Genomic DNA, 14,495 nt, shown 5'->3' with positions numbered 1-14,495 from the left:
GTAATTCTACACCATTTAAAGTTAACCGAAAATTTAATTTTAATGGACAATTTGACAAGGAGAGGGCTGGATGCATAACCCAATCATTCATTTATCTTTCTAATATATAACGACAAATTGTGGCAAATGAGCATCCATTTTTCCACAGTCAACATTTTGATCATTTTGATCATCCAGGTACTTCTGTGTGCACTGCATTTTGCCATACTTTAGCAGGAGTGTGAACACACTTGTGAACTCAAAATAGCAAGCGTAAGTACAGAAGTATGCGATTTGAGACACAGCATTGGTCTTGTACAACTCCAGTAGCATGTCCCTCTGAATCTAAGGAAAGCCCTGCAGGGAAATCTAAAGGAAATAGGGCTGATTAATAGATGCTATTTAATTTTCCAGTTACTGTCTGTCATTTTTAAGCCCTACTTCTCTGCATGCTCAATTTCCCTGTTTCCTTCTCCTCTTTTTTTCTCTCTGGCGAAGTATAGTCTGAAAGGATCTATGGTGGCTTTTAATAGTCGGTATAATCCTCGGTTTGAGTAGTTCTTTCCTCTTGGTTTCTGTCTACTGTTTCCCTGAACTGCTCCCATCAACCATGACCTCACGCTAGTGGAAAGCTAACCAGTGACAGCCTGTGCGTTTTGATTTTCTCGGGTGAATAGAGACTCAATTTGTGTGTGTGTGTCTCCCGTGTCCACAGGCCTGCGGTCCTCAGTACGGCTACATGTGTGGCCAGCAGCAGTACATCTCAGGAGTGTGTGCCAATGTCAGCTCTTCCTTCCAGGTCCTCAACTCTATTGCTCCGGCCGTGCAAGGTAAGCTATACGCCACGCTACGCCGCCTGTCAGACAAATAAGACACAGCAGATCCACTATGGGACGTGACAGCAAACAGCACAATTAGCCTGTCGGTGGATAAAGAGATTATAATCTAACTTCTTGGCATTAGTACCACCCAAAGATCCTGACATCAGACTCACCCTCCCTTAAGAGATTAGAGCATTCTTCTAAATGTAAACTTGTCTGCGACCCCCTGTCCCTCTCGGGGCCCGGCCCAGCCCAGCCCTTCTGCCGCGTTGCATGCCCAAGTTAGGAGACAGTTTACAAGGCCCGCACTCTGCTTCCCAGGAAGGAAACGGCCTAGAAAGAACCGGGGAGAGTAAACATTCTACAACAGTCATTTTCTCTTTCTCTTTCTATTCTTCTGGACTCTTTCAGTGTCACTTCCTCTGCCTTTATCCTTTATCAGAATCAAACACTTTTGCACCCTGATCATCAGAAGTGGGGAAATCAATAAAACAACTTCCTCACTGTGGAAGATGTCATACCTTGTACTCCATAACCATGCAATATCACCCTCTTCATTAGTGGTACAATGTGTGGCCCATCTCATCCGTCAGCAATGCTTACCTGTAACTACTGTACATGCGGATACATTTCAAATTCCAAGCGTATCATTGAATCGACTGCAATTTCTGTCTTTGTCGCAGAGTGTGCAAAGGCGCTGGACATCGTGATAGTCCTGGATGGATCGAACAGTATCTACCCCTGGTCCAGTATCATCAATTTTCTGCAAAGTTTGATCAAGAATATTAACATTGGACCAAAAGACTCGCAGGTCAGTTCCATTCATAAACAAAAGCATAAAGAGACATGTGGAATTAAACATGGATGGATGAATACATGGTTAAAAGAGATGAATGAAGGAATATACTCACTGCCAACTCGATTTTTCATATTATATTATATTTAATGACTTAAGTGCCCTCCGTTATGGAATTTTCCACATGGTGCCAACAGTGAGAATAACTCAATGACTGTATAAACTGAAGGCTTTTTATTCTTTAAAGTAAGTTTAGCCTTTGCCATAGTGAGTTATACCTTGAGGGTATTTCTGTCCACTTGTGTTGGACCGCTCTCCCAGTGGGTGGTTAGTCTTTTATTATGGATATATTGATCTAGCCTGGGGCTTGTGGAGTTTTCCAGAGGGAAACACTGGAAAGTCTTCTCACTGTGGAGCCCAACATGGCTGTAAGTCACATCTTCCATGGCTGCTGCAGTCCTCTCTGCTTTCTGTATAAAGGACATTGTGTCATATCAACCCCACATCCTCAGCAGACTGTCTGGGAGGGGCCGAAGAGAAGAGGAGAACATAGAAAGGGGCGGAAAGGAAAAGGAAAAACAAATCTAATGTTGTATAACGTTTACAAGAAAATTGCGTGTGTGTGTGTGTGTGTGTGTGTGTGTGTGTGTGTGTGTGTGTGTGTGTGTGTGTGTGTGTGTGTGTGTGTGTGTGTGTGTGTGTGTGTGTGTGTGTGTGTGTCTGTGTTGTGTAGGTGGGCATAGTGTCCTACGGTGAGACAGTGAGTCACCTGGTCAACTTGAGCCAGTTTGACAACACTCCTGAACTGCTGGCATTCGTCAAAGACCTTCCTCAGCACACCGGCGTCAAGACCATGACTTTCAAGGGCATTGAAACAGCCAGGTACACAAGATAAACCCCCTCACTCTCATTTGGCAATTGTAGATTAATTCATCCGAGTCTGGCAGGAATAGTGGATGTATTTAGAAATGTACAGTAGGTCTAAAAACTTGTGGATACACTGGGACTTATAATAAAGCCAGTTTCAACACACAACAGAGGCCAAAAATGTGGGTATTTATGACTGAATCTTGAACATTTCCACCAAACAGGAAGGAGGGCTTCATGGCAGAGCGTGGTGGACGACGTGATGTGAAGAAAGTCATGGTGGTTGTGACTGACGGAGAGTCACATGACTCCCATAATCTTAATAAGGTCATGGCGAGTTTGGAGGAAGATGACATCGAGAGGTTTGGCATTGCTGTGGGTACAAACTACCTTTGTGTTGTTTTCACAGATAATATTAACGTGTGTCATGTGTCTTTCTGATCTGAAGAGAATGTTAATGTTCTGCCCTTGCGATCCCTTTTTTAAAGTGAGACCAAGAAAACTTATTTTTTTGCTGTTTTATGGACTGAAAATGGTTGATTATTGTTTCCAGGTTTTGGGAGACTACAATCGTCAGAACAAAAGTGCAGATGACGTGCACAAGTTTATCAAGGAGATTGAGTCCATCTCTAGCTCGCCGCTACACGACCATTTCTTCAACGTGTCCGATGAGGTGGCGTTGTTGAACATTGTGGAGACACTGGGAAACAAGATTTTTGCCCTCGAAGGTATCGTTGTTACATCACATATACAGTATGAATGCTCACAACGTTTCACATGTTGATCTACCTTACTATTCATGCACTCTAGAGATTTAAAGATATCATTAAGACATTTTAGGAAATAAGCATACCAGAAAGACTGCTTGTGTATTTTGAAGGGGAAAAAGTATAATTAAAGGACAAGTTGCAGTTTTACCTGGCTTATGTGATGGACTTTTTCTTTGTTGGACTTCCTGGAGTCTTGTCCTAGCGGTGACAAGATTTAGATGAGGAGGTGTTGGCAAGTTTGGCTCTATATCTAGCATCTTTCCAGACCCCCTAGGCCACATCATTTGTCAAGAGTGTCCAGCGACAAAATTAGTTGATGACGTCATCCAGCTACTTCTAGCTACTTTTTGGAGAGTAGCTTCTTTCCTTACAGAGGCTATGTGTGATTTAATTTTGTGTGCTTTGAGAAGAATGGAGCTACCACAAGAACAGATTAGCTTAATAGCTGTGGGAAGCTACTAGCTGGGTAAATAACTGATGTTTACCAATTCCTTAAAAACATAATTTTTTACACTTTCATACGAATATTTGGTGTTAATCTGTGAGTTTTAGAGGTGTTAGTGGACGGGCTATTGGCTCTAGTTTCATATTCAACATACGTACATGAGAGTGGTATATCAATATTATCGTTCTGCAGAAACGGGTTACGAATAAGTGTTTTTCCCAAAATTACACTATTCCTTTAAGCATGGTCACTGCAGTGGACAGCTATTCAAACAGTTTTCTTATACTACACGCATAGGGTTTAGTGCATCGACCACTGCAGTTTTATGTTTTATGTTATTATTTTTTATAATATAATAGTGTATTGTATTCATCATTTTCACATAATACATAATAATATACATTTTTGGTTTGTTAACACAATTGTGGTTTTTTAATGTTTTGTTTGGTTTTTTATTTTTGGAAATAAATCATGACAGAGATTACCATAATTCATACGCAAAAGGGTTAAAGAGAACACTATTATCATTTTCTAGACAAATATTTGACTCCTTGACTTGAATACTCTAAGATAGTTCAATAAATCAGTAATGTGACAATGAAATACTTACAAAGTGTCATGATGTACTTTCTATTTATATGTAAAAATGTTAAAATAAACATTTCCGTCCTCAGCTACAACCGGCAATCACACCTCCTCCTTTGAGATGGAGATGTCCCAAGCTGGATTTAGTGCACACACTTCGAAAGTAAGTATAAATCCAATTATTTATGTCAGACTTATACACAACTACCATATTTGCAATGTAAAAGTCAGAGACTGAACTGCAACATCACTGAACCAGACCTTGTGACGGATGAGTGCGTCTTATCCGTCTATCACAGCAAAGTTTACATGTCTGTGGGCGTTTAGTTTAAAAGAAACTGTTTATTCTACGGTCTTGCATACAAGTGTGTGTGTGTCTATTGGCATGGACGTTTACTCAATTAATGAACTGGTCCAGACACAATGCTATAGTGTTATCTCCAGTGCATCTTCAGCCCTTTGGTGATTCACCCCGGTCAGTGGAAGTTTCCAGACACAGCCTGCTCACAGTGCTGCAGACTTCAGCCTGACCGTGTTTGGTCTGATTGCATGAGAGTGTGCAAGACGGGAAAGACAGAAAGAGCTCAAAAGCCAAAACGCCAGGCATGTGGGGCGCTATGCGAGAGACAGCTAGGCAAGATGAGTCAGAAGGTGGTTCACTGTCAAAAACAACATGCTTGCTTTTGAACCCTTCACACACACACACACACCCCTCGAATTCATCCGTTAGGTATTTCCTATATCTATTTGAAAACAAACAGGCTGCCTTCTTACACTTCCCTTCCTGCCCATCGTGACTCACATTTATCACCTCCTCGATCTCTGCGTGTACGATGTCACTGGCTCATTCAACTTAACCAACCAGACACAACCACACTGTGTTGTTCCACCGTGTGTAGAAACACATGGGGGCCCTTGTTTTAATTGTCAGTGGAGGGAAAGAGCCTCTTGACACAGTTCATTGTGAGCAATGATACATGTCCTGTGTGACCCCTCCCCTTCCTACTAGATCCCTCTGTTTCCTGTCAACAAAAAAGAAAAGAAACACACAATATATTTACTTATAGAAACTGATCTTCTTTTTCATTAATAAATGAAATTTCTTATCAAAATTGTTGTTGATTAATTTTCTGCCGATTGATCAAGTGACTAAAATGTAGTGTTCCAGATAGTGTTCCAGCAATTGTTATATTTTTAAATATTTTTGCACAGCAAAATATTTACTCAAGTTCCGCACTTATGTAGAATTTAAAGTTACTCAAATTGGAATACAATATTTTTTACCTCACTTACTTGATGCTTATAGTACATTTAGCTGATCATATTTCTGTACTTAACATTGTGGTAAAGTATTTTTTCCATCACAGCTTTTTGACCACTGTTAAGTTATTTTTTCCCCCTTTCGCTAACAGAAGTAATTGTCTCCCACAGGATGGCGTGTTACTGGGAGCAGTGGGAGCATACGACTGGAACGGGACAGTGATAATGCATATCGGAGGAGAACAAATCACTCCAAAAAAGACCACGTTCTATGACCCAGAGACTGAGGAAGGCTACGAAGGACTTGCTGGGTACCTCGGTGAGTTTATTCATCATATATTCAATACACTAAAGAAATATTTCACATATTTTGAACACTTAAGACAATACACTGCAGGCCAAGACAATGTTTTTTTCGACCACCGGTCAATTTTGAGAAAAGAGCCCAACTTTTAAAGAACTTACATCAACTAAACTTTCCATAATTATTCTTAGCACTACAGTATTATGAAGGCTATTACAGAAGGATTTGTTCATATATTGTTAATTGTCTGATAAATAAAGATTTAAACTGTTGCTTAATCCAACATCTAGATTTTAGTTTTTTATGAGCGATGCAAAACTATGAATAATTAGGCAAAGATTGCTTAATTTGCATATTTATTCATTCAGCCATTTATTGTTATACAAAAAATAATTGTTTTAATGTAAGTAGTTAGTGAACAAAAAAAATTCACGCTGAAATTTGTTAAAAATGTTACCCTATTCACCTGCCGTGTCCGTAAGATTGTAATTAATTTGTTTGGGGTGAAATACAGACACATACTGTACATCTGCTAGGAGAGAGCAGCTTTTACACTAACAATTGTCTCTAAGATTAGAGTTTTTTGCGATAAACAAAGAGAGATATACTTGATATATCAAAACAAGTGACATTTTACAGCTGTGGAATGAATACAGAGTCTGTGTTTCATCGAGGAGTAAGATATGTAATATGTCTCGCTCTCTCTCTCTCTAGTAGTCACATAAATAATATACACAGGCTCCTCTCTTTCTGTCCTGCTGCCTTTTATGGCTCGTAGAGCAACCGCAGCATCTTAATATCAAGTTATTTAATCAACATGTCATTAGAAAGAGCACTGGTGGTGGGTTCGAGGCTCGCGTACTGTAAACTCAGCTGTTGGCACGTGCCCATTCCTAAAGGTCTGACTGCAGACTTTATCACACATGGCCCTTTGTGTCCATGTGAGTGAGGTGTGGGCATGCACATTTGTGTCTTTTCCTGAAGTACCGTTTTATAGTTTCCTCCACACAGTATACTGTAAACAGCTGGCAGAAGAGGCATTTAAAAATATCCCAGACCGGGTTGTGTTTTTTCTAACTGCATTGTTAAGTGCACATACTGAAGGACACATTGACCTGATGACGCTTGCTTATGTGTGCATTGAATTGAATGTGTTTCTGTCTCTCCAAGGCTATGATGTTCAGTCAGCCTCCACCCCTGACGGAGAGCTGTACATTACCGGTGCACCACGGTACAACCACACCGGCAGGGTGGTTATCTATCGCCTGGATCAAAAGAACATTTCGGTCACACAGATACTGAAAGGAGAACAGGTGAGCCTTTTCCTGCTGCTGTCATTCATCATAGATTAAAAGATATGATTAGATAGAACACGGCTGTATTCATCTCAAAAGAAAAGTGTTAGCATCACACAGATGAGAAAAAATGTATGCCTCAGCATGTTCAGTGCTTTAAAGCTGGAGTCAGCGATTATGGAGAATGCTAGTTGTCAGAAATACTTTTGTTGATCCGCCACCTGTCTATACTGAGTATGCCCTAAACAAATCCAGTACACAGCCTAGACTCTGTAAATGGGCATGTTGTTGGCTACAGTGGGGCGGGTCCAAGCGCATTTGTTTGCATACTCTTTGTTTACATACCCGTTTACAGAGCCTAGGCTGTGTATTAAAACATTTTTCCCCCAGCGCACACACAGTGCACTGTGGACACCACTGACAGATGATTTCTGTCTCCTTTGTGCAGATTGGTTCCTACTTCGGCAGCGTCCTGCAGACTTTGGACGTGGATGGGGATGGCTACACTGATCTCCTCTTGGTCGGAGCGCCAATGTACATGGGCACGGAAAGAGACGAGCAGGGACAAGTCTACGTCTACAAACTCAACCAGGTACACAAGTAAAATTGGGTATTTTGTGAGATTGTGTGTGTCTTTCATAGACCTTATTGAGCTGTGGAGAAGCGGTAGGATTAAATAAGTTTATTTTTCTTCCTAGTCCTTTTCAGGCATGTCAATACTGGTCAATGGAATATATGTTGTAACATGCTTTTTATTTTATTTTATTATTTTTCATATGCATGAAATACATTTCTTCATTCATTCATTCAAAGAACGTGTGTCAGAGTCTACAGAAATTTGTCCTCAAAAGATTGTGACGACACCCCTTCTGACTGTAACTCTACTCTCCACTTTCTTTTTCTTTGCTCCTTTACCAGGATGGCCAGTTTGAGCAGCAGTTCACTTTGAAGCCCGTCAATCAGTCCTGTTGTACGGCACACTCAGAGAGCTGCTCTATTAAAAATGAGCCATGCGGTGCCAGGTTTGGTACGGCCATCGCGGCGGTGAAAGACCTCAACCTCGACGGGTTCAACGATGTGGCGATCGGGGCACCTTTCGAAAACGACCACCGAGGGGCCGTCTACATCTATCACGGAGACAAAACCTCACTGAAAGAAAAATATGTACAGGTGAGAACACAGAACGTGACACCCAATGAAATGCTGATCACAAAATATCTTTTACTGATGAATTAGATTCAAATTCTGGTATATTTTAACCTTGCATATTTCCCTTAAATATGGTCATTGTTGATCAGTGGGCAGTGGAAAACGAGCACTCGTGCAAAACAAAGTTTATCTGCCCAAGCCCTCCACGGATTTCTGACTAGAGCGAAAGGTAAACACAGAAAGTAGACGCCTGGAATGGCCATGTTGGCCAGCAAAATTATCTAGATGCAAGTAACTTGCGGGCTCTTTCTTTCAGCTGACATGACCGCTGTATTGCCGGATCATAGTGGAAAGAAAATGTATAAAACCCGTTGCTAGTATTTAGCAACTGTCGGGTCGAAAACAATGTTTTGGGTTCTTATGTTTTGACGTGTTTGGTGGAAGTTGAAACACAGAGCTACAAATTAATTTGTTGTAACTTAGTTACACAGCTGGGATCACTCTCACCCATTGGCACATCTAGAACTTCCAAGTTGGGCATAAACAGGTCCCATTCTTCGTACAGCAAAAGTTTTCCTCTGAAGTGGGTTTTGGAGAGCAGTGACCTCGGGAACAGCACCAGTTTCCTGAGGTTTACGTCGTCATTCAGGACGTTACTGTTCCCTGTTCCTTGTCTGCCTCCTCATTCATCCTCCATCCTCCGTCCTTCCTCTTCCATTTGATCTTATCTCCTCGTCTTTGTATAATCATCCACTGAATGTAGCTTCTTGAGTTTTGAAGTGTAACCACAGTTAAAGGTGGCTTCAGCAATGCTTGAGAACTTGTAGTGAAAATCACCTTTTTCATAATCAGTTAATATCTCCTCACGATCCGCTACCAGTGCATTATGTGTGTGTTTGCTACACATCCTAGGCTCTGCAAACTGGCATGTTGCTAGCTACGATGGGCCCCCTTTGTTTACATACTCTTTATCAGTATTATTATTATTACAAAGCCTAGGCTGTGTATTAACACTGTGGGTTTTTGTCAGCCCACACACAGGATAGGAAAGGTAGCGGATCGGGAAGAAATGTTCACTGATTTTGAGGAAAAAAATGTATGATTTTGACAACAAGCGTCCTCCATTATCGCTGACTCCAGCTTTAAAGTTAGCATCAGCATCAAACGTACATGGATAAATGTGCAATGTCGCTAGGTCTGGAAAACTGCAAACGCGCTAGCCACATTTATGGGAAATGTGCCAGTCAGACATGAAGCAGAAAATGTTCTATTCATTTGCTCTCATTTTTTTTTGTTTGTGTCCGTCCAGCATATCCCTGCAGGTGGGGACGGCGAGAAGATGAAATTCTTCGGTCAGTCCATACACGGAGTCATGGATCTGAATGGAGATGGAATCACTGATGTCACCATAGGAGGTCTAGGAGGGGCTTCATTGTTCTGGTGAGACGTCATGACCCATCCTCACTATATATACTATATATAAACAGTCACTCCTTAAAAACTACACATTCCAGTTGTATCATTGCCAGCAGCAGTGGCCATATCACAGACCACATCCTCTTACATTGTCCATTATATACTTGTTCTTGCTCGGTTTAAGACAGCTGTGCATGTCACACTGAGCTCGTAGGCTTGAGACCAACAACTTCCTAACGATCTCTCCGTCAAAAACCTCTCTGGCTCCATACTTCACAGTTGGACACCAGCCTACAGGCTTCAACACCGCAAAGAAGTTTTGAAACATCTGCCCACATCATGATTTAACTCTCCGGGCAGACCTTCCCCCACAGTTTCTACTGGCAGTGGCTCCAGCTGAACTGTGTGAAAACTCCATCTCCCAAGTGGCTTAGAGTTTAAATAGGATTTGGCAGCTTTGTGTTTTTTTTTTTTTTTTTTTTTTAGAAAGCTCAGCAGTTGGTTAGAGAGAGTTTAGGCCAAGTTTTGTGCTCAATATTCACCCACTTTCTGTTCCTTCCATTGAGAAAGTACATTGCACGTTCACACACATATTGCTCCGTTGACAACTCCTTGAAATGGGCACGTTTGTTTCAATTTCACCAGGTCCAAAAATGTTGCAGAACTCCACGCCAACATGACCTTTGACCCGCCTAAGATCAACCTGCAGAAGTCTGAAAGACCGTGTGTACACGGCGGACGCAAATCTGTGTGCGTGAAAACCGAGGTGTGCTTCTCCTACCGCGTCAAATCCGAAAAGCCGGACCCCAACCTTACTGCAGGTATGGGTTTTTTTTAGCATCCACTGTTGATTTTAATTTGTTCATTTTTTTCCTGACTCCCTGCTGTTTCAAAGTTGGTGCTAGCTTTATTACACAACATGTTTTTTCTCATCTGTTGTGTCCCTGCAGACATCAGCTACGAACTGACTCTGGATGCCCTGCGGCCAAAAGCCAGGGCTTTGTTTAACGCCTCGAACGATCGCAGGATTAACAAGACGTTCCGCATCAAAGACAGAGAGAGCAAATGTGTGGAAGAAACCTTCGTGATGTCGGCAAGTATACTCTTATCTTTATGATGTACACACATGTGGCTACTATAAGGGCTTCTTTCCTGTACCAGGGAGAAAAAAAATCTACCCCAAAACTTTATTTGTAACGCCCGTATTAGCAAGACACGGAACTCAAACTGGATGCCTTTAATTATCTGTGACATTTATTCATGAACGTTGTTGTACTCCGGGCTTGTTCTTGGAGACGTCAATGGCGTCTGAAGCCAGAAAGGAGACAGGACAAAGCTGTGTGAGAGAAGTCTTGTGCCGAGCAGGAAGACACTGGGTTTTTAAACACGAAACAGACCCTTAGTCCTGATCAAAGCATGCCTAGTGCAGCCCCGCAATGCTCTCCCCCAGTGATGAATTATGGTGCAGGCCCCTCGGAGAGTTGGAGAGGAGGAAAAAGAGAAACAGAAACAGAGCAGGGGAGTGACTGAGAGAAAGAGAGAATTAGAAAAGAATTAGGGGTTTTGAGGAAGTGACATTCCAGATCAAGTAAGATGTTCTACTACAAGTTCTCGGCATATCACAGACTGTTCATCACCGTCAAAAAACCTTTGTTGGTTTACGACTGCACCTGCTACTGTGAACCGGTTAATATGACACATGCGTATGAAGCTTCTCATTCCTGCCGTTCACTGCAGCAATGGATTTTCTTCTGATTAGCTTCCCCCTAAGCTTGGCGAGAGACGGAGGAACTAATCAGTGGAAACAGCTGTTGTTGCTGTGTGTGTGTGCGAAACATGAATACCTGCTCTGTTTCTAGTTTTACCAGTTTGTGCAGAAAAATTCCCACGAATAGTCCAGGGGCCAGAGGTCTCAAAGGGGCAAGCAGGACATTTGTACTAGACACTAAAAAGCGCAACAACTAATATTATATTATTATATGTCCAAGATGGGGCCGGCACCAGACCCCAACATATCTGAACAACAAAGGAACCAAGAAAGCAGATGCATAACAAAGGAATCCAATTGTTTGATGCTCAGTATGTGCGGAAACGACGCCTCATATTTTGTTGACACGCATGCAGTATCCAGATCCGCAACATGGAAAGAAAAAAGTCTGATTGAAAACATGTTAGCTCTTAGCTGCTACATTCAAAACTCGCATTGCCTCATCGACCTCATGCGTAAACATAACTGTCTTCTGGCCCACAATTCATCGCTCTTTGTGACACTGATCTTATAAAGTCGACAGAATGGGAAGAACATGGAAAGCCTCTATTATTGAGACTTCAGGACCGTTTGCAATGTTTTTTTCCCAACTGAGAAATAAACGGTACTCGACAATCAATGACTTTATTTTAATGGCTGGTTTGAATTATTGCACTGTGTTGTACATACAAGGGGCTATGTCTCTGCTTCCGGTGCTAGTTAATCTGTTTGAATAATTCCATGTGGGATAGGTCATGTAATATGGCAAGACTCAAACAAAAGAAGGCAATCGAGCATGACCTGCACACGCCCACGGAGCCCATTAGGTGAAAACAACTGTGTGGGTGGACAATATGGACGTGTACTGTACACTATTTAAGTTCTTTTTTTTGCTTACTTTCTCACACTCTTTATCCTCCCCTCCCTTCTTCTCCTCCTCCCCCTGACGTGCTCCCCCCCTTTCCTGGACAGGCCCGGCTGGATTTCCGAGACCCTCTCATGGTGTCACTGAAGTTTGCGCTGGCTGATGAGGACGCAGACCCTGTCCTGGATGAAAGCATTCCCAGAGCCATCAATAAGACAGTAAGATTATTTTAATATCACTTGTAAGAGTCTTCCACTTCAAATACAGTATTAACTGCCAAATAACAGTAAACAGAACATTTTGAAGAGTCACAGACAGAAGGGGATTTGATTGGTCTGAAACATCCTCCATCTGTCTGTCCCATCGACTGTATATAAAAGAACAATAATCCAAGAGTCAGGAGTGTGTGTTCTTGTCTGGCTCCAGAGGCGCTGCTGTCACAGTACATTAGCATCTGTAACAGCTGACTGCCATCTTTCAGTGTTTCCTGAAAAAAAAACTTATTAATGTTTCAGCACCAAGAACCAGGACCATCTTCCCACACTCCCACGTGCATAGTTGTACTAACAAGAGGGTTCCCAGATGATTGTTGCAATGAGTGATGAGTCCACATAAAGATGGGAAATAGGGGAATTCAGCTTAAATGCTTAGAAAATAATGCAATTGGAGCCACGCCCTGTTACCACACCCCTCACCTCTAAACACTATAGGGCTCATCCCGAATAGTCGACTATTGGACAATTCAATGGAAGGAGCCTGATTCGACTGACGATCTCACAGTCGAATAGTCGCAAAATTACACACAATACTGTTCATAAAAATGTGAAAACGGTGCATCAAAAATAGAAGCCATTATAGAAAAAAACTAATAAATGACTATTTGTCGACCATAAGCAAGACTTACCGAAACAGATTCCTCTATGTTAATTCTTAGTCGGTGACACCCCTACTACACACGGGATCATATGTAATGTGTTTATGAGCATTGACACATCCTGACTGCCTTGGTGTCAGATACGGTCACAGCGGCCGTGCACGCCGCACTAACACCAGCGAGGAAGCGCTATTCAGGCTTCTCCTGTTATTGTTATTGAAAGGAAGAGAAGGGAAACACACACACGCATACACACGCACACGCACACACACACACACACACACACACATGCACACACACACACACACATACACACACACACACACACACACACACACACACACACACACACACACACACACAAACACACACGCATACACACACACACGCACACACACAGAAAGGGGAAGCTGACAATTCTCTTTTGACATTGTGCTGCACATGATCTTCAAGTCCCTGGTCTTTTCTCTGGAGAGTGGACACTGTTTATCTGAATGGTCCAGTGGGAAAGCCTTGAGAACGGGAACAAATATGACTGACCCTCAAACACTCTGGGGGGAAGAAAGGTGAAAGGAAATTAAGGTCATTTGAATGCACTCTTATAGTCAGTGGTACAAACAAATAAACAGCAGCAGCCTGTTCAGATTCTCATCTCTCTGCTTATTTCTGCAGAGAGGCTTCTGAAAGTCTTATCTAATCGTCGTTTCCAGTATTTCAAAAATCTCTTCCAAAAATTGTTTAAAGCTATAGTGCGTAACTTCTTCGTATGAATAAATGTCTGTAACGTTCAAATCGCCAAACGAGTTGACACAAAGTTGATTGAGCCTCCAAGGTCTGTTGATCAGCTCCAATGAAAGTTTCAGTTGTTGATTCTACTGCATTTAATTTACCCATTGATATGAATCAGGTGGATAAAAATAATGGCAATACCACACTGTCAGTTTTACGTGCGCTAGATTAGGTTGTGATTGTGGTTTTCATTTGTTGTACATAAGCAACTTAAATTTAAGGTGAGCACAAAGAAAGATTACCTTTTCAGCATATGAATGTGGAAACAGCCTTCTAGTGCAAACTCATTCATCTCTCTATCATTCTTCAACTTCCAAGTGAAGTAACAATAAGCAAAATTACAGTTTTAGTTTTGACTGGATATCTTTCCATCTTTGAATTGTACATCTTTATCTTGTAGATTCCCTTGGTGGACTGCGGCAGCGATCAGAAGTGCATTGCTGATCTCTCTCTCGAAGCCGTGCCTAGTGTAAAAAGGTATGTGGAATTAACAATACCCCCTAACAGTGGAAAGGGCCGCCCATTGCTTCAAA

General features: G+C 41.9%; 1 protein-coding gene across 1 annotated transcript in view; it reads left to right on the top strand.

Moving 5' to 3' along the window:
• Window positions 1-14,495, top strand: part of itga1 (integrin, alpha 1) — a 46,434-nt gene that overhangs the window by 24,470 nt on the left and 7,469 nt on the right. Inside the window, exons 5-19 of the mRNA XM_080046162.1 lie at window positions 695-809; window positions 1,484-1,611; window positions 2,330-2,478; window positions 2,688-2,838; window positions 3,017-3,191; window positions 4,353-4,426; window positions 5,695-5,842; window positions 6,998-7,140; window positions 7,571-7,714; window positions 8,041-8,292; window positions 9,581-9,711; window positions 10,333-10,508; window positions 10,638-10,780; window positions 12,407-12,517; window positions 14,363-14,439. Of these exons, the coding sequence (XP_079902288.1) occupies window positions 695-809; window positions 1,484-1,611; window positions 2,330-2,478; window positions 2,688-2,838; window positions 3,017-3,191; window positions 4,353-4,426; window positions 5,695-5,842; window positions 6,998-7,140; window positions 7,571-7,714; window positions 8,041-8,292; window positions 9,581-9,711; window positions 10,333-10,508; window positions 10,638-10,780; window positions 12,407-12,517; window positions 14,363-14,439 (2,117 nt within the window). The remainder of the gene's footprint in view (window positions 1-694; window positions 810-1,483; window positions 1,612-2,329; window positions 2,479-2,687; window positions 2,839-3,016; window positions 3,192-4,352; window positions 4,427-5,694; window positions 5,843-6,997; window positions 7,141-7,570; window positions 7,715-8,040; window positions 8,293-9,580; window positions 9,712-10,332; window positions 10,509-10,637; window positions 10,781-12,406; window positions 12,518-14,362; window positions 14,440-14,495) is intronic.

This window comes from Ammodytes marinus, assembly GCF_949987685.1.
Source record: "Ammodytes marinus genome assembly, chromosome: 18".
Lineage (NCBI taxonomy): Eukaryota > Metazoa > Chordata > Actinopteri > Uranoscopiformes > Ammodytidae > Ammodytes > Ammodytes marinus.
Note: the sequence above shows the minus strand (reverse complement) of the source record. Positions and strands in the feature narration are given on the sequence as shown.